At 47.7% G+C, this 20,404-nt stretch overlaps 1 protein-coding gene across 1 annotated transcript; it reads left to right on the forward strand.

Moving 5' to 3' along the window:
• Positions 1 to 1,576: 1,576 nt before the first annotated feature.
• On the forward strand, positions 1,577 to 4,700 carry LOC123083644 (sucrose synthase 6). The gene is made up of 9 exons (XM_044505621.1): positions 1,577 to 1,818; positions 1,917 to 2,012; positions 2,101 to 2,277; positions 2,373 to 2,489; positions 2,569 to 2,735; positions 2,813 to 3,037; positions 3,132 to 3,453; positions 4,264 to 4,508; positions 4,599 to 4,700. Exons 1-9 carry the CDS (start codon positions 1,708 to 1,710, stop codon positions 4,684 to 4,686), a joined length of 1,548 nt encoding a protein of 515 aa, XP_044361556.1. The 5' UTR covers positions 1,577 to 1,707; the 3' UTR covers positions 4,687 to 4,700.
• The last annotated feature ends 15,704 nt before the right edge of the window (positions 4,701 to 20,404 follow it).

The following is a 20,404-nucleotide window of genomic DNA, read 5'->3' on the forward strand; positions in this document are numbered from 1 at the left end:
ATCTTCTCCTTTATAGAGGCAATCTCCTTGTCAGTCTTTTGAGCATCTCTGATCTTATCCATCAAAGTAGACTGAATCTCCAGTGCTGCTACATAGCCTTTCTGAACTATCTCCAAGCATAGCTCTCGAAGATCCTCGGCTAACTCCTTTGGTAACTCTCCGGTCAAGAGTGTGTTGACATGGCTCTTGCGGCTCAACGCGTCAGCTACTACGTTAGCCTTTCTGGGATGATAATGCAATCTCATATCATAATCCTTGATGAGCTCCAACCATCTCCTTTGTCTGAGATTCAACTCCTTCCGCGTGAAGATGTACTTCAAACTCTTGTGATCCGTGTACACCTCACAATGGTTTCCAATGAGAAAATGTCTCCACGTCTTCAATGCGTGCACTATGGTTGCTAACTCCAAATCTTGTGTAGCATAATTCAACTCATGGGGCTTAAGCTGTTGTGAGGCATACGAAACAACTCTTCCCTCCTGCATAAGCACTGCTCCAAGTCCTCGACGTGAAGCGTCGCAATACACCTCGTAATCCTTGCGCTGATCTGGCAAAATCAACACTGGTGATGTAACCAAACATTTCTTCAACTCCTGGAAACTGGCCTGACATTCTTCAGTCCATTTGAACTTGGTATCCTTCTTCAGCAACTCCGTCATAGGTTTTGCAATCTTCGAGAAATTCTCAATGAATCTCCGGTAGTATCCTGCAAGTCCAACAAAACTACGGATCTCTCCAACTATCGTTGGTGCTACCCAATTTGTCACAGTGACAACCTTGGTGGGATCTACTGCTATTCCTTCTCCGGATATAACATGTCCGAGGAATCCAACTTCCTTCAACCAAAACTCACATTTGCTGAACTTGGTGTATAACTGATGTTCTCTGAGCTTCTCAAGTACTAAACGCAAATGCTCCTTATGGTCTTCTTCATTCTTTGAGTAGACCAAAATATCGTCAATGAACACCACGACGAACTTATCCAGAAACTCCATAAACACCTTGTTCATCATGTTCATGAAATATACAGGTGCGTTAGTCAGACTAAATGACATAACGGTATACTCATACAGCCCGTACCTGGTGGTAAAAGCCGTCTTAGTTATATCCTGCTCTCTAATCTTCAACTGATGGTATCCTGATCGTAAATTGATCTTGGAAAATACCTTAGCTCCTTGCAATTGGTTAAACAAATCGTTGATCATCGGCAATGGGTACTTGTTCTTAATTGTCACTTCATTCAATCCTCGATAATCAACAACCATCCTCAATGATCCATCCTTCTTCTCCACTAGAAGTACTGGCGATCCCCAAGGTGAAGAACTTGGGCGAATAAAGCCTTTATCCAGTAACTCCTTAATCTTCTTCTTAATTTCCTCCAAATCTTGTGCGGGCATCCGGTACGGTCTCTTAGATATCGGCCCTGTGCCTGGCAAAAGCTCAATCAAAAACTCAACGTCTCTATCCGGTGGCATGCCTGGCAACTCCTCAGGAAATACGTCAGGGTAATCCTTCATCACTGATACTTCCTCCTGCACAACTCCTGGTAAGTAATTTATACCTAACCGACCGATGATATGGTCGCCGGCCGGCCGTTGCAGGTTTCAGGACTGGGGATTGGAGAAGGGGTGGGGTGACACTACTGAGACATGCAGAGAAACACTCAACTTCCTCTCGGAAGTGCTCCAGGCGCCGGATCCTATCAACATGGAGAAGTTCTTCAGCAGGGTGCCGTCGGTGTTCAACATCGTCATCTTCTCCATCCACGGTTACTTTGGTCAAGAGAAGGTGCTTGGGTTGCCCGATACCGGCGGTCAGGTACAGTGATCATTATCTCATCCTGGTATATTATAACCCTGAATCAACAGGGATTCATGCTTGAAACAGAAGCCAACATTTCAATCTTTCCTTGACAGGTGGTTTACATCCTGGACCAAGTTAGAGCTCTTGAAGAGAAACTTCTGCAAAGAATCAGGAAGCAGGGCCTGAATGTTACCCCAAAGATTCTTGTGGTAAGCTTCGACCGCCTTCATTAAACTACGATGGCCTAACAGTCCAGGGAGGGGGCATATGACAGCTCCTCGCTCGTGTCGATCGCAGTTAACAAGACTCATACCGGACGCAAAGGGCACCAAGTGCAACGTTGGGCTTGAACCGGTCGAGCACACTAAGCATTCAAGCATCCTCCGTGTGCCATTCAAGACCAATGATGGGAAAGATCTTCGCCAGTGGGTCTCCCGGTTTGACATTTACCCTTACCTGGAGAGATATGCCCAGGTATGTTCAGCTAGGAATTTTACTAGGCATTGGCAACACCTTGTGAACGAACTGAATGTGGCACTGATAATAAACCTTTATCGTGGTGGTTTCAGGATTCTTCTGTCAAGATTCTTGACATTCTGGAGGGGAAGCCAGACATGGTCATCGGAAATTATACCGATGGCAATTTAGTAGCATCCCTCTTGTCGAGCAAACTCGGGGTCACCCAGGTGAAAATGAGCTATCGAAATGAAATACTGAAAAAAATGTTCTTCTGTCACCAAAGAAATCTGACATCACAACCAACAGGGAACAATTGCTCATGCTCTTGAGAAGACAAAGTACGAGGACTTAGATGTCAAGTGGAGAGAAATGGACCACAAGTATCACTTCTCCTGCCAACTTACTGCTGACATGATCGCCATGAACACTAGCGACTTCATCATCGCTAGCACCTACCAGGAAATAGCCAGAAGGTCAGTAACTCAGTAAACCAAGACCATCTTGCCCTGTCTCTCAGCGACTCATCCCAGGATTCCCTGACAAAATGCAGCAAAGACAAACCTGGCCAGTATGAGAGCCACTACGCCTTCACAATGCCAGGGCTGTCTCGCTACGCCACAGGCGTCAACGTCTTCGATCCCAAGTTCAACATCGCCGCCCCTGGTGCTGATCAATCCGTTTACTTTCCATTCACACAAAAACAGGCTGGGCTGACCGACTTGCACCCTCAGATCGAGGAGCTACTCTACAGCAAGGAGGACAATAATGAACACTTGTAAGTATATATATTCCTTGGTAATAGAATTTTTTTATTTACCATTGACAACATTAATTGCTAATAACTCTGAACTGTGATATGATTGAATCAGAGGGTACCTAGGGGACAGGAGCAAGCCAATCATCTTCTCCATGGCAAGGCTCGACAAGGTGAAGAACATAACCGGGCTGGTCGAATGGTACGGTGAGAACAAGAAGCTCAGGGACCTTGTCAACCTGGTCATCGTTGGGGGACTCCTGGAACCATCACAGTCAAACGACAGAGAAGAGACCGAGGAGATCAACAAGATGGACAGCTTGATGGACATGTACCAGCTCAAGGGACAGATCTGCTGGATCAAAGCACAGACCGAGCGCGTGTGCAACGGTGAGCTGTACCGTTGCATTGCAGATACCAGGGGCGCCTTCGTTCAGGTAAAAAAGAACTCAAATACAGTTTTTTTTTGAAGGCGCTAGCAAATTGCTAGCCTCTATATTATGGGGTAGGGAGCAGTATATACAAGACCGCGTTCGCGGTTCTGAAATGAGAAAAGCAAAGAGAAGGAAAAGATTACAGGGCCCTTAAGCCATTGTTGGGCGATCTCTCACGTCGGATCCCCGAAAGGGTGCTGCAGACATTTTGCTCCCGCTATCCTCCAAGCCTCCATGGATCCCCGCTCTGCCTGAATGATGGCCCCCGGCTCGGCGATTTTCTTCTGGAAAACACGTCGGTTCCTCTCTAGCCACAGTTCCCATGCAATGAGCATAGTGAGCGACCTGATTCCTTTGCGATATTCTGGCAGGGTGCTGTCGATGATGAGAGCCCAGAAGATCTCTGATTTGTCCCCCTCTGGCCATGAGCTTGGAGCGAGGGCAGCGCAGCCATGCCATTGCGCCGCAGCAGCCCAGATCACCCGTGCCACCGGGCACTGCCAGAGGAGGTGCACTGAGGTTTCAAGGTTTCGAACGCATAGCGGGCAGAAATAGTCATTCGGCCACCCGCGCCTTTGCAGCCTGTCAGCGCACCACAGCCTGTCAAGCATCAACAGCCAGGTGAAGAACTTGCAGCGTGGAGGAGCCCAGGCTTTCCAGAACATAGTTGCATAATCTGATCGGATCCTGCCGGCGAACTGAAGCTTGTAAGCGGCCGCTGCGCTGTATGTGCCAGTGGTGGATGTCTTCCAGGTGAATACAGTTAAGCATGAAACTCAAGCACTGACCATGTGACTGAACCGTGTCTTTCAGCCTGCACTCTACGAGGCATTTGGACTAACGGTCATCAAGGCGATGAACTGCGGGCTGCCAACATTCGCGACAAATCAAGGAGGACCAGCAGAAATCATCGTCAACGAGGTTTCGGGTTTCCACATCAACCCGCTCAACGGCAAGGAGGCAAGCGACAAGATCGCAGCCTTCTTTCAGAAATGCAAGGAGGACCCCACCTACTGGAACAAAATGTCCACTGCCGGACTCCAGCGCATCTATGAGTGGTACCGTACAATCATCATCTTAGAATACTTATGGATAATTATGCTTCTTCTTCACAAAGTAATTTAATAATCTCTTGTCTGTGATTTTAGTTACACGTGGCAGATTTACGCGACTAAAGTTCTGAACATGGGGTCGATGTACGGCTTCTGGAGGACTCTGAACAAGGAAGAGAGGTAGGCCAAACAGCTCTATCTACAGATGTTCTACAACCTTCAGTTCAGGCAGCTGGTTAGTTCAGAAGAAGCAGTGCAACACCAACACCAACAGAACCCAACCCCATTTTCACTGATGTTCTACATTTGTTAGTACTCTTTTCAGGTAAAGACAGTCCCAAAACTGGGCAAACAACCCGCACGGCCTACGACAGGAAGCACGGCCCCCGCTAGGATTGCGCCGAGGCCAAGAGAAAGGCAAGTGTGCCCGCTGCTATGAAATTTACTGAGGAGATAGCGGGGAAGCAACTGACTGACCTGACCGTTTGTTGTTTCGACGGTGCAGAAGGCCGCAGACGAGGATTCAGAGGTGAGAGTTGTCACCAATCATCAAGCTGCAAAACAGCAGAAGAAGCATCAGGTCACATTTGCATAAAACTGATGAATATCTGAATAATGTGTTTGCGCAGGATTGCGACCAGCTTACTCGGCCCGGTGCTCCCGACGTCCAACTTCTCTCAGGATGCAGCTTAAAGTGAAGACCAAATATCATAAGGACTGTGCTTGTGTGTGTGCCATTGATTTGGAAAGTTCCCATGAAACTGGAACTGTCCATGATGATTGTGAGAATAATGCAAAGTGTGAGCCCTGCACTCATCATGAGTTAACTGCTTCTGCATCATGCAAAAGCAAGAAAAATAAAGCAAGTTTAGAAACGAGATTTCAAGCTCCAGACCCTTAAAAGTACTCGAGATTCAACATTTACAACATAACAAAGTAGACACGTAGATGGTACTTCAGCAAACATAGACCAGCATAGTACAGCGCACAAGACAGCGGCTGGCGGATTATTACTACTTTCTTCACATAATTACAACACTACTAAGAAAAGGGTTATAGATAGGACTGATTCTAATGGCACACCAGATAGACAGTGCGCCACTACTATATACTAATGGCGCACTGGTTGCGGGTGCGCCATTAGTGTGGAAGACACTAATGGCGCACCAGTCTCACGGTGCGCTACTACTATTGATTTTTTTCCCATTTTTCTATACAAACTAATGGCGCATGATGACAAAGTGCGCCATTACTAGGTAGAACTAGTAATGGCGCACGGCCAAGACAGTTCGCCATTAGTATATTTTTTTTTTACTTTTTTGCAAACCTACTAATGGCGCACGGTATCACAGTGCGCCATTAGTAGTTTAAACTACTAATGGCGCACTTTTCCACATTGCGCCATTAGTATACATATGTTTTTTTTATTTTTCTGCAAAAAGTACTAATGGCGCACCACCTGCAGGTGCGCCATTAGTAACCAGGGTTACTAATGGCGCATTATGTGGTGGTGCGCCATTAGTAACCTGGGACCAACAAGATATTTTGGACAGCCCACCTACCCACTCACATTCCCCACTTCATTCTCTCCACCTCCTCCTCCAAGCTTATCTCGGCTGCCTCCTCCTCACCTCATTTCCACCATAGATTCATCAAAATTAAGTGGTGAAATTACCTTTTTTTGATAGGTAAGTAAGGGAAAATCTATCTTCATGATGTAGATCTACTTTTTTTCTCCCTAGCTCGCTCCAACAACGTGCACATGCACTTTTTGTGGCCTAGCTAGATCTATGTATGTTTGTGGTGTTGCATATATGTTTGTGTTTGAAGGCACCGGTATTTGAAATGCGATAGTTGCCAATATTTTGCCGAAATGTTTTGATTCATTTCCGTTTCGGCGAGAATTTTAGCACTATGCATTCTTTTTGGTCCTACTTTTAGGGAAGGTCATGCCAAATTTTTTCTTGGTTCTAAAATATCGTTTTACTCTACCCCGCAGGCGACCATGGTCCGCACGATGACTGAAGGCATCGTGAATAGGTTTTTGAGCTCCGCGAAGGCCGGGATGCTTCAAAAGAACGAGACAGAGATAAGATGTCCGTGTCGAAGATGCAAGCTGAAGAGCCTTATTGCGGACCCGGATTCCAGGCAGGTGCGGGACCACCTGCTCTTGCGTGGTTTCATTGATGGCTATCGGTGGCAAGGTGATGAAGATGACTATGAAGTCGTCCATGGGGGCCGGGAAACAAATGAGGAAGGGCAACAAGACAAGTACCACCGCGGCGAGGGCGGGCGAGAAGACAAAGAATATCCAGGACATGATCACGGCGGTGATGCTGTACACAGTCATCATGTAGAAGATGTCGTAAATGATGATGGGGAAGATCAAGACGAAGGGCATGATCATGAAGATGAAGATGCCGGAGCAGACGACGATGGAGGCTGGGTGCAGGACCCTCATATTCAAGAGCTGCTTCTCAACCAGACGGATAACGCAAGAGCTGCCGCCCGAGAGAAAGCCAAGCTGGATCAACTGGAGATAGATGCGGTTACTCCATTGTATGAAGGATGCAGGCCCGAGGATACCCGCCTGAAAGTAACGCTCATGGCTCTGGAGATGAAGGTAAAACATAAAATGACCGACGCATGCTTCGACGAGAACATGTCATTCTGGCACGAACGTCTTCCCAAGGGGAACAAGTGCCCGACCAGTTTCGAGGAGGCGAAGAAAATCGTGTGTCCTCTGGATTTACCGCACGTGAAATACCATGTGTGCATGAACAATTGTATCATTTATCGGGACGAGCACGCGGAGTCTACCATATGTCCAGTGTGCGGCGTCACTCGATACAAGAAGAGGAAGAAAGCTCCTCGAAAATCGGTGTGGTACTTTCCGATCACTCCTCATCTGCAGCGGTATTTCGTGGACCCTAAGGTAGCAAAGCTCCTGCGTTGGCACGCAGATAGGGAGGAGAAGAAGCGGGAAGATGACGAAAATGATCCGGAGATAAATAAAAAAGACAAGATGTTGAGTCACCCTAAGGATGCGAGCCAGTGGCAAGCGTTGAACTTTGAATACCCAGAATTTGGGAAGGATCCAAGGAACATCATGCTGGGCGCGAGCACCGATGGAGTCAATCCGTTTGGCAGCCAGAGAAGCACACATAGCACCTGGCCTGTGTTTGTGTGGATGTACAATCTTCCCCCCTGGTTGTGCATGAAGAGGAAGTACATTCACATGAGTATGCTAATTGAAGGGCCGAAACAACCAGGGAACGACATCAATCAGTATCTGGGGCTGCTGAAGGAGGAGCTAGACACGCTGTGGAAAACGCCAGCCAATACGTGGGACGCCGCAGAGAAAGAATATTTCCCTATGAGAGCTGCACTACTCACGACGGTGCACGACTATCTCGGTTACGGATATCTCGCGGGGCAGGTAGTCCACGGATTTTCTAGATGCGTAAGGTGCATGGATGACACAACGTATCGCCAGCTAGATAGAGATCCCGGGTCTTCAAAAACCGTGTTCATGGGACATCGAAGGTGGCTTCGCGACGATGACCCGTGGTGGAAACGCAAGGATCTGTTCGATGGTGAAACCGAACCCCGAAAACGCCCGTGTACGAGGAGCGGCGAGGAAATAGACGAGCTGTTGAAAAATTAAAAAGACTGCCCACTGCCGGGAAAGAAGCAAAAGGCGCCAGAGTCGGGAAAGAAGCGAAAGGCGCCAGAGCCGCTGCTGAATGTATGGAAAACGAGGTCTGTTTTCTGGGACTTGCCGTACTGGAAGATCCACCGTGTGCCTCACAGCCTTGATGTCATGCATATCACGAAGAACGTGTGCGAGAGTCTGCTTGGTACCCTGCTCAACATGCCAGAGAGGACCAAAGATGGGCTGAAAGCAAGGGCAGACTTGAAATCAATGGGCATCAGGCAGGAGCTTCACGCTAATGATGATGATGATGATGATGAGGCGAAGCAGGACACATAAAGTCGTCGCAAAGGCAAAAAGGCCAAGAAGACTGGAAATGACTACCCTCCCGCGTGCTTCACTCTAAGTCAGGAGGAGATCGAGCAGTTTTTCACCTGCCTCCTAGGAGTAAAACTTCCTTACGGTTACGCGGGGAAGATAAGCAGATACCTAGACCCAGCGAAGCAGAAGTTTAGCGGGATGAAGTCTCACGACTGTCACGTGCTAACGACGCAAATACTTCCAGTTGCAATCCGTGGGATCATGGACGCGCACGTCCGTGAAACGCTATTTGGCCTATGCAACTTTTTCGACGTCATCTCTCGGAAGTCGATTGGCGTGAGGCAACTCAGAAGGCTACAGGAAGAGATCGTGGTGATACTATGCGAGCTTGAGATGTACTTCCCACCCGCATTCTTCGACGTTATGGTACATCTGCTGGTCCATATCGTGGAGGATATCATCCAACTCGGGCCGACATTCCTGCACAGCATGATGCCGTTCGAAAGGATGAATGGTGTCATCAAAGGATACGTTCGCAACATGTCACGTCCAGAGGGAAGTATAGCCAGGGGCTTTCTGACCGAAGAGTGCATCTCCTACTGCACGAATTATCTAGGCATCGAGAACCCCGTTGGTCTACCCGCCAACAGGCACCTCGGCAGGCTCGCTGGATGGGGTCACCGTGAGGGTCGCCGCGAAATGCATGTCGACTTCGAGGGTCGACTCGCCGACTTTGAAAGAGCAAACCTAGTCGTGCTACAACACATAGACGTGGTCGATCCTTGGGTGTTAGAGCACAAAACCTTTATTGAGAAGACGTACAATGACCGAGGCCAACAGAGGACGAACGGAGATATACTCAAAGAGCACAACTCATGTTTCACGCGTTGGTTCAAGCAGAAGCTTCTGTCGTACCCTTTACATGAAGATTCTTCCGCGGAAGAACAACTCATATTCGCCTTGTCACAGGGCGTCGAGCACAACCTGATGACCTATGAGGCGTACGATATCAACGGCTACACATTCTACACCGAGGACAAGGACATGAAGAGCGATGGTTATCAGAACTCCGGGGTAACGATGGAATCCTACACCGGTAAGGACAGGGACAGATACTACGGAAGGATCGAGGACATCTGGGAGCTGAGCTATGCTGGAGAGAAGGTGCAGATGTTCCGTGTCAGATGGGCCAAGAGCGTCCTAAAATAAGACCGATATTTCACCACCATGGTTATAGCCGAAGCCAAATCCAAGACCGCGGGCGCAAACGTCACCGCGAAAAATGAGCCATGGGTACTGGCTTCCCAAGTGGACCAATGCTTCTTCATTACCGACCCGTCAAAGCCCAGTCGTGTTGTCGTGAGGAGAGGCAAAAGGAAGATCATCGGAATGGATGGAGTAGCCAATGAGCAAGACTTCGACAAGTACGGCGACCCGAAGATCGAACATGACGACGACGATGAAGTAGCAGCACACACCACAAGAAGAAGAAGGACCACCCTTCCTAAAGGACGTCCGTTCCACAGAAGAACTCCATTTGCGAAAAAGAAGGGCAAGAAGATTGTGAACAGATAGCTAGCTAAGATCGATTGTATTTAAATCGTAGTCTTCATTTCTCGATTGTATTTCATGGGCACTTTTTGATATCATGAATATTTTTAAATTTCATGGGCACTTTTGAATTCATGAGGACACTTGATCTCGATCCCCCTCCATCTCGATCTCGATTCCCCCTCCATCTCGATCTCGATCCCCGCACCCACCCCCGCTCCACCGCCGCCGCCGATGATATTTTCAAGTAACAAATTTGAACATATTTTTAAAAAAATTATTACTCTTTTTATAAAAAAAATAGTACTGTTATGATTTAAACAAGTTTGAACATATTTAAACACAAATAAATATAAAGAACAGCATTTAAAATGTATAAAAAATATTGGGGAGCCTGGGAATCGAACCCAGGACCTCCTGGTGTATGTGCTGCATGCTGACCAGTCGGGCTAGTGGGTGGGTTCTGTTATAGATAGGGTTAGGTTGTAGATATGGTTAGTGGGCTAGATTAAAACAAAAATCTAATGGCGCACCGAGGGGTGGTGCGCCATTAGAATAGTCATACTTATGGCACACGACTGGTCGGTGCGCCATTAGAACCCTCCCCCTAGCTATCCCCTCTCTCTCGCCAGATCCCCTTCGACCCTCTCTCCCAAGCCACCAGATCCACCCGCGCGCTATCCCCTCTCTCTCTCACCGGACTCCACTCCCGCCGCCCCCGCGCCCCCACGCCCCCACCCCCGCCGCCCCGACCCTCGCCGGACTCCTCCTCGCCATCTGCGCCTTCTTCCACATCCTCCAGGCCTCCGCCGCCGCCGGCCGCCAAGGCACCAACCACCTCCTCGGACGGGGCGCTCTTCCTCGCGCTCTCCTCACCAACCACGACGCCGGCCACCTGCTCCTCACCAACCACGACATCGGCCACCTGCTCCGTCGTCTCCGGCAGAGGTTACTCCACCTAGCTGCAACACTCCTGCGCTTGGCGGCTAGGGTTTGCCTCCAGCCTCTCCCCTCCCCCATCAACGAGAGGAGCATCCGGTGCCCCCGCCCTCGAGTTCGTCGACGGCGCCGTCCTCCAGCCGCAGCCGCCGCAGATACAGAGCCCCCGATTCCATCTTCCCCCTCGCCCCCATTTTTTTCCTCGATCCAACCCATCTTTCAGATGCAACTCTGTGATCTCCATCTTTCAGATGTTATAGTGTACAGGAGCAACTTTGCACCAATGCATGATTCTAGTTAAAGTGCCAAACATTTTTAAACAAATGAATTTTTTTGCAATTTGACATGATTACTTTGATCTTCTAGATGCTTCAGTCTCATTGTAGATTGAATTTTTTCATGCCATACATCTGTGTTGTGCTTCATAGGCAGCAACAATCGTTCTTATCAATTTCACAGGCTAGTTTCCAACAAACAAAGCCTATGCTTATGAAGAATAAATCAGCTGAAATGAGATACTGATCCTTTTTTACTTTGTTTGTTCAGATTGTTGGAAATTTTAAGCCCTCAATCACTGAAGGCCACTGTAGTTCTTTGAATTCAACCATTTAGGTGAGCTACAACTAGGAGGATTTTGGAGTAGTACTCTGAAACTGTTGCTGTTAGAACATGCTGTTACTTGCTGTCAGTTAACTGAATCAGTACAAAACTCTAGTGTATTTTCTTCAGTCCCTAACTGACAACACAATTTCTTCAGTCTAGTGATGCAGCAATTTCTTTAGTCTAGTGTAAATGTAACTGACTACTGGTCAAATACTCTAGTGTATTTAGTGTAAATCTAGTCTGAAACTAGTAGAGCTCTTGGTGATTTGCAAATTCAGTTTAAATAAAAATTTGGTACATGACTACTGATCATGTATGAAAGATGTTGCTACTGGATGAGCACAAGAACTACTCAATAGATAATTGATTTTGTAGAACAAGTCTTGTTGGCAGTCTTGAACCAATAGATAATCTTAACTGAAATTTGACCATGTCTTGTTGCCAGCCCTAATGAAAAAAGCAACTGAATTTCCAACAACCTGCTAGGTAGAACAATCCATTTCCAACAACCTGCTAGGTAGAACAATCCATTACTACATGATTGCAACTGAATTGTCAACTCTATGTACTATGTATGCTGTGGCATGTGGTGTGGTCCGAGTGATCAGGTTTCAAGTGATTTTGAATTTTTATGATTTTTATGCACATATATATGTGTATGATGATCCTCCTTTCCTGCAGTAGTATAACTAGGATATATACCAAAAAAGATTGTTATATTCCTCCCTGGTACAATAAATAATAAACTAAAATAGTTCCTCGTACAAAAAGAATAAACTATACATAGTTCATTTCTTCATCTTTGAATTGTTTCAGAAATTGGTATGACCAAAGATGCTATTGTATATAAATTGGCTGTTGTAGAACTGTTCTTCATCTTTACAGTGCTGTTGTATAGAAATATGCTGAATTTTCTACTCTGATTGTTGCTCAAAGAAATTTAGCAAAAAAAAAGGGGTCCTGGGAGACGCCGCTGCTGCTTGAGGCCCTTGAGAGGCCCTTCGTGTCGTGATGATTTTGCAGGTACCCCGAGAGGCCCTTGAGTTTGCCAGAATGTCGATTAACTTCCGTTCCGGCAAATTCGGGTACTCCATATGTCCTATTTTCAGCAAAGTTCATGCTGAATTTTTCCGTGAATTTTAGCATGACTTTGCTAAAAATCGGACATATGAGGTACTTGCTACTAATGCATGGGCCGGCGTATCTTAGTACTTAATTAAGTAGGATCAACTGCCCCTTTATTCTTGCTGTATTAAACCATAGGTGGCAATAGAGCCAAGTGATTAGTGCCAAGTGATTAGGCCCAACCTAGGGTGCCTCGGCATCGATAAACCCTAAATGATGAAAACTTAACTTGGCTGCCCCGGACGCCTCTGTGTCGATGAGAACCTAAATGATGTACGCTTAGGCTTTTAGGGTGCCTCGGCGTCGACAAACTCTAAATGATGAAAGCTTAGGCTTTTAGAGTGCCTCGGTGTCGACAAACCCTAAATGATGAGACCATGATCTTGTTTCTTGACAATAACCAACTTTTTAACCAAACTTTTTTCCTATTTAGAGAGAGCCATGGCCCACAACAATGAGGCCGATGGTTCGGGCGGCAAGCAATTCTGGGAGCTGTCCCAGGAGATGGAGGAACAACCTCACCGCTATGAGGACGCCGCGGAAGACACCGATCCTGATTACACAACCCCTAGTGGCGTCGGGGATGACACCACTGATGGTGCCGCCGAGGATGCCACCACTGATGATGGCGGCGCACACACAGATGGCAGCCAATCGAAGAAGCAAAGGAAGGACCGGCGTCCGAATGCGCTCCGCACGTCAAGGAGGAATTCACTCAAGTGGACTCCGACGAGAATCCAACGGAGCCCAAACATATAGTCAAGGGGTACTCGGTTCAGCTCGGGTGCATTCTCCGGAGCACCGTCTCGATCAACACCGAGAACCTTAGGCATAAGGACCGAGGGAATTTGCGCAACCTCCTCTTCACGAAGCTGCACGAACGATACAAGTTCCCCGCCGAATTTGAAAACACACGCCTCTCAGGGAATAAAGTGAATAGTGCCGCCCTCACGAAGATGAGCACGACCCTGTCTACTTGGAGAAGCGCGGTGAAGAAAATGATTGATAAAGGTGATAGTTATGAGAAGATCAAGGCGAAATATCCTTTGATGAGCGAAGATGAGTACAAGGAGTTTGAGATCAAGTGCTCGAGCAGTGCAACCTCCGAATCAAGTCAGTGGGGGAAAGAAATGCGGGAGTTGAACTTAGGGGAACACAAACTCGGTCCCGGCGGTTACAGAGTGGCGGAGCCTATATGGGACAAGGAGGACGCGGAGCGTGCCGAGCAAGGCCTACCGCCCCGCTTCGAGAAATACAGCGGAACAAGCAGACCAGGAACTATGTCAGGGCCCGGTACAAGGAGGACCCGATAACAAAGGAGCTTACCACGGATTCGAAGACCAGGGCGCTTGAGCTTGTTCTGGTAAGGAATACACCCCCGCGTAATTAGCTCCATATGGTTGCACTCTAATTAATCCCCATTATTTCTAAATGGTTCACATTCCTTTCGCAGGACACTGAAAGCAGTAGCGCGGGGTCGTCTCAGAGCTCCCCTTTCGACACCCCTTTAAATACGGCGTTGAACATAATGAAAAACAAGGATAAGCTCACTAAGCCGACGTCAGCTGGTCGTGTGGCCGGCAAAGGCTTGTCCACAAAATGGGGGTCATACTATACCGCTGATGTGCGGAAGGAGAAAAAGGCCAGCTCGGAAAGCCAGACGCGCGAGGTTGAAGCACTCAAGGCACAAGTGGCGCGGATTCCGGAGCTTGTCCAAGAGCAAGTGGAACAACAACTGGGAACGAAGCTCAACGCCATGGTGCCTACGTTGATTCATGGGCTGACGATGTGGATTGCGGGCGGCCAACAGGGGCCTCCCCCGGTTCCCAGCTTCACGGCCAGCAACTCACACAGCGCGCAGGCGGCGCCATTGGTGTCTCCGGCGGCGCCGCCATTGGTGTCTCCGTCGGAGGCGGTATTCGTGTCTTCGGCGCCGGCACGGGCATTGGAGCTTAATGCACCCGGGTGTACGCCGGCCGGCACCTTGCCAGCAAGCGCCCCCTCCGTCAGTTGCACGCCCGCCGTTGGCGGTGCCTCGACATTAGCCGAGCTCGACGGCATCACGGTAACTAAGCCTCTCGGCCGATGACTTCATCTCCTTGCCTTTGATTGGGCATCCCTGACACCCTGTACATGTTTTCGCAGGGCACCGCTGACATTCCTTGCACTCTTCTGCACTTCGTGGGTGCCGAGTTGGTCGATGTCGCCAAGGGCAGAATCGTTCAACCGGGCAACCCCATGTTCCACGGTAATCCGATGCCACCCACAATGTATAAGGTTGAAGTGGTTCGGGTGCTGCCAGGCTGCGACGAGCTGCTACCTCCGGTTCGACCCGCTGGGGCCGACGAAGAAGATGAGATGACCCTCAGCGCCTGCGTAAACTGGCCCCTGCTTTGGCCGAAGAGCCAGATTCGTTTGGGGGCAGGGGACACCACCCCACAGACAAGACCGCCAGTCGTGCCGGCGCCAAGCCATGGCAAGAACGCTGCAACGTTACCGGACCTGCCAGACTTCCCTATGTCGGACATCCCTATGGCACAGGATCCGGACAGCCCTATGGCACAGGATCCGGACGACGACGACAACGACGACGGTACATTTACCAAAGTCGATAAGTACTTTGCCGAACATGGGTACGCTGACGAGTTCTATGGGCCTCTTTCTCAAGAACCCAACCAAGACGACCGCAATCTAGCTGGTACGGCGGAGAAATCCAATTGCAATAGGCGTCGTCTGGCGTTCAGTTCTCAGGAGACGCCTCTAGCTCCCGCCTTCACCGAGCCTCAGATAGCTGAGGTGCGAAATATTATCAGCCCCAACACGCTCAAGAAGGCGGTCTGTGAGCAGAACTCGGTCCCATTACAGGAGATCAAGAAGAAGGGACGGAAACGAAAGACTAACAAGGGCGCCGCTGCGAGCCATCCGGCACCGAGTTCGATCCGTGCTCAGGACGGGCCACCTTCACCTAAGGATATCTCGAGGAGGGTGCATGTGGCAGGTAGGGCGATGCTACTACCAAATATGCTGAATGCTGCAACCGGTGCTATGCGGAGTCTGCACGACAGTGTTCTTTCTTTGGAGAAGCGACGTCTCAGAGAGAAGGATGTGGCATACCTGGTTTTCGTGGCCAAGGTGCCAGAGGGCAAGGGCTTTGTGGATGGCGACATCGGGGGTACGATCGTCCTGCGGTTTGATGACATCTTTGCTATGTTTAAACTTCATCCGCTGCACTACACCTTCGTTCGGCTATTTTCGCTGAGTATGGAGATGCGGATCATTAGAGACAAGACCCCGGACATCGTGATAGTCGACCCCTTCTACATGTGTGCCAAGCACTTGAGCAGCGTTGGGGACCGCCAAGTTGCGAGTTCACACCTGAAGGCGTCATTCTGGCAAACCCAAATAAGGATAACTTCCTTGTGGCTTACTTTCCCGAGTAAGTCATCCCTTAACCGCCCCGTAACATATGATTTCTTAGATTTCGATCGTTCTTTTTTTTTCTAACATTCCGTGTTCTGTGCAGTGACACACATTGCACACTCATCCTCTTAAGCCCGAAATATTCCATGGCCACGTATTTCGACCCGAACCGTAACTCCAAGATAGACTACACAAATGTCAAGAAAGTTCTTGATGATGTTCTCCCAGGCTACGCCAAATCTGGAGGCACCTTCACCAGGACTGTTTGTAAGTACGGCAAGCACATGTTCTCACACACACTAGTAGAAAAAGGGTCAAACGTGAAGCACATTAGTGCCGGTTTGTATTAGAGCCGGCACAAATGTATACATTAGTGCCGGTTCCAACAGCTAGCCGGGCCGCTCTCATTAGTACCGGTTCGTGGCTAACCTTTAGCACCGGTTCGTGCCACGAACCGGTACTAATGAGGGTGGTGGCAGGATGTTGTCAGTCTGGGCCCCCTCCAGCACCTTTAGTACCGGTTCGTGCCACGAACCGGTACTATAGGTCCTCCTGCATATAAACCCTTCGTCCAGCTCGCTCTGTTCTTCCCCCTTTCCCCTCTCCTCTCCTCTCTGTTCTTCCTCTTCCCCTCGAGCTCATCACACATTTTGCCCAAAATTTGTCAAGATTTGAAGGCCCCCATCCATTCAAGTGATCACAAAGGTTAGCAACTTTGTCCTTTCATCTCTCATTGCTAGATTAGCTCTTGCAATGCTTTATATAGTTATTAATTTGTGAGTTTAGTAATTTGGGAGGAAATATATATATGTGCTAGTATTTGATTTATATGCAATTTGAGGTCAAAAATAACACTTAGTTTGCATATGTAGGTGTGGTTTACTTAGTGCCTTCTAAAACTCCGTCGTAACCAGCGTCGATCGCCCGCACCGTCCCGTCGCCGGCACCACCTTGTGGTGAGCCTCTTGTTCATGAAATTTTATATAAAAAATTGATGTTTGTGTGATTTGGATATATAGTTAATCATGTAATAATTATCTTACCCGTACGTTGTTTGTTATACTTAGTGCCATGGTTTCGATATCCGTCCCCGTCGGCCCTCGTCCTTGTTATGATTCGCATGTGGTATATTCTCTTTTAAAACTATTTGTTGCATTTCATGTTTATGACAAATTATGCCCATCAAGTTGACATAGATATTTTTATCTAGGAGGTATGTGAACCGGATATTCCAACCGACCCTATTGTCGAGAGGTTAAATTTAGTTGAAAGAGAAAACGTGTACTTGGAAGAAAAATTGAAAATAATTGATGGGGAGAAGATGGAATTGGAGTTGCATGTTGCCGATGTCGTCGATGATCACAAGATCAAGATGGAGAAAATGCGCTTGAAGATTAGAAAGATTAGAAAATATGCCATCGATAATGAGGCTTGGTATCATTATGCTGTTGGATCAATTGTTACCTTAGTTGCGATCTTGGTCGCATTTGTTGTTGCATTTAAATACTTTAGCTAGAGAGTTATTTGTTTGCTGCATTTAAGTGTTGTATGAACTTTATGTATGAACTTGTATTAATTTGGTCTATTCGGTGTTGTGTAATGAAGATGAGCTGGCAATGGATGTACGATGACCGATGCTCTCCCCAGTTTGTTGAGGGCGTGCATACTTTTCTGCTTGCGGCTGAGACAAACAAGCGGGCGGATGGTTTTATGCCTTGTCCATGTGCTGGCTGTAAGAATGGTCACAATTACTCTACGTCAAGAACCATTCATGTCCACCTGTTTGAGTCCGGTTTCATGCCCCACTATAATGTTTGGACCAAGCACGGAGAAAGAGGGGTTATGATGGAAGACAATGAAGAAGAAGAGGACGACGACAGCTATCCTGGCCATGGGTTCCCTGAAGACGATGATACAACAATGGGGAAGAAGCTGAGCCGGTAATGCGGGAAGAAACTGAGCCGGCAATGCGGGAAGAAGCTGAAGAAGAGGCATCAGATGAGCCCGTTGATGATCTAGGTCGGGCCATTGCCGATGCAAAGAGAAACTGCGCAAGTGATTTGGAGAAGAAGAAGTTGCAGCGCATGTTAGAGGTGCGGGAGAAGCTCATAGAAACGGAGCGCGTAGAAGCACTTCAAGAGGAAATAGCGGGATTTTTGCTCGACCAGGTCATAAATCCGAAGGGAGAATTCTATTACCCGCTACCGCTCCATGAAAACCACTTCCAATTGTCATCGTGCTCCGAAGGCACCAATTAGGCTAATGCCACTGGCTCCGAAGGCAACATTCATATGTAGGAGAAATTGTATATAGATATACATGTGTGTATGTGTGAATTAATTAATATGGTGGTTTGTGAGACATTGATGATACATATATGCATGATTGGTTCTACTAGAAATTCTATATATATATATATATATATATATATATATATATATATATATATATATATATATATATATATATATATATATATATATATATATATAACGTGTACAATGTGTAGTATCGTAAAATACCAGCAAACGAAAAAGAATTAAAATGGAAACATAAAATTAAATGAAAAAGAAATCATAAAACTAAAAAAAACCCAAACCTTATAGTACCGGTTGGTCTTACCAACCGGTACTAAAGGGCTCCAGGCCCCCGGAGCTGGCTCGTGCCACGTGGTTGCCCTTTAGCACCGGTTCGTGCTGAACCGGTACTAAAGGGGGGGGGCTTTAGTGACGACAATTTAGTGCCGGTTATGTAACCGGCACTACAGGGCCTTACGGACCGGTGCTACTGCCCGGTTCTGCACTAGTGACAATACGAAGTTCTGCTGCGTCAAGCAGCCGCCTTGCGGTCAGAAGGATGCCTACTATGCCCTCCATCACATGCGGGCGATCGTAAGGGACCATCATCAACTTCTGCTACCAGATAATCTCAAAGATTGGGCCGCGAACTTGTCGGCAATCCAGGACGCGGACCTCAGACAAGAATTCTTTCGCATCCAGTCGGACTTTGCGGACATCATCCATCAAGATGTCCTTCATACGTCGGGGCAGTTCTTCCTCAGATATCAACCGTCCAACAATAAGATAGATGGAATGCTACAAATGCAGGGTGACAACGACCGCGATTTCATGACCATCGCGACAGGCGGCGGCTTCATCCACGCTCCTGTCCGATGAGTCGAGTCGAAAGTAGTGATGTGTAGTTCAGAAACATTGATTGGCTCATGTTGTAATTAAACTTTAATGAATTCGTATGTCTCTTTGGTTTGGAGAGTCGTTCAACTTAGATGTAATCGATGCTATTTATTAGTAGGACCATGAATCGTGCTATTAATATCTTGCTTTTCTCTTCCGATCCTTTTGTTGCATACTTACATATTGCTTATGTATTGTCTGTTGTTTGGCTTGTGCATAGAGATGCCGTCGTATGTCGTGTACAAGGGTAAGGTTCCCGGAGTCTACGACGACTGGGAGGAGTGTCGGAGACAGGTTCACCGTTTCAGCGGTAACAGTTACAAAGGGTACACCACTAGGGCGGAGGCCGAATCTAGATACGCCCGCTATCTAGCGGGAGAGAGAGGAGGGAGCGTTGGAGGAACCGGATGAAGATCAGTTTGATCGCGATGATGCTCATCGTGATGACCACAACTCTCTTCTATGTGATGGTAGTTTAGATGGTCGATATCGACTTGTAATGTGAAGACAAACTCGCTACTCGCGGTCTCGAGACTTGTAGTGTTCTATCTTTGTTCGGTCTTTTGAATTCGGAGACTAATATGATGATTTGTATTCGGAGATTAATCTTCTATTGTATTCGATGAATCTGCTGTTGTTGTGGGGTGTTGTCTAAATTCTGTCCAATAATATATTTTGTAACCGGTGAAAATATCAGAAAAGAAAAAAAGTCCCTAATATTCATACTAGTGGCGCAGCACACAAGACACTAATGGCGCACTGAGATAATCACACTAATGGCGCATCACACGCTGGTGCGCCATTAGTATGCCAAAGCACATGGGTACATATGGCCCCCTGGGAGGAATTCTAATGGCATACTGTGGGCAATACTAATGGCGCACTAGGTGGTGCGCCATTAGAACACCAGATACTAATGGCCCGGTGAATTCTAATGGCGTGATGCTACTAGGAAAAGGCATGCTAGTGGTGCATCAGTAGTGCGCCATTAGAAGGCAAAACTGGTCCGCCACTAGCATGCCTTTTCCTAGTAGTGAATGACAAGGGACGACACGCTGACATAAGGAGCAATTTAAGCTCCGCCTTCACAGGCT

This window comes from Triticum aestivum, chromosome 4A (assembly GCF_018294505.1).
Source record: "Triticum aestivum cultivar Chinese Spring chromosome 4A, IWGSC CS RefSeq v2.1, whole genome shotgun sequence".
In the NCBI taxonomy this organism is placed as follows: Eukaryota; Viridiplantae; Streptophyta; class Magnoliopsida; order Poales; family Poaceae; genus Triticum; species Triticum aestivum.

What these genes read in the sequence shown, in the direction of transcription:
- LOC123083644 (XM_044505621.1), top strand. Translation starts at nt 1,708, where the DNA reads ATGGAGAAGTTCTTCAGCAGGGTGCCGTCGGTGTTCAACATCGTCATC. An exon ending in TACCAGGAAATAGCCAGAAG is followed by an intron (nt 2,736 to 2,812) that starts GTCAGTAACTCA and finishes GACAAAATGCAG; the next exon opens with CAAAGACAAACCTGGCCAGT. An exon ending in GAGGACAATAATGAACACTT is followed by an intron (nt 3,038 to 3,131) that starts GTAAGTATATAT and finishes TGATTGAATCAG; the next exon opens with AGGGTACCTAGGGGACAGGA.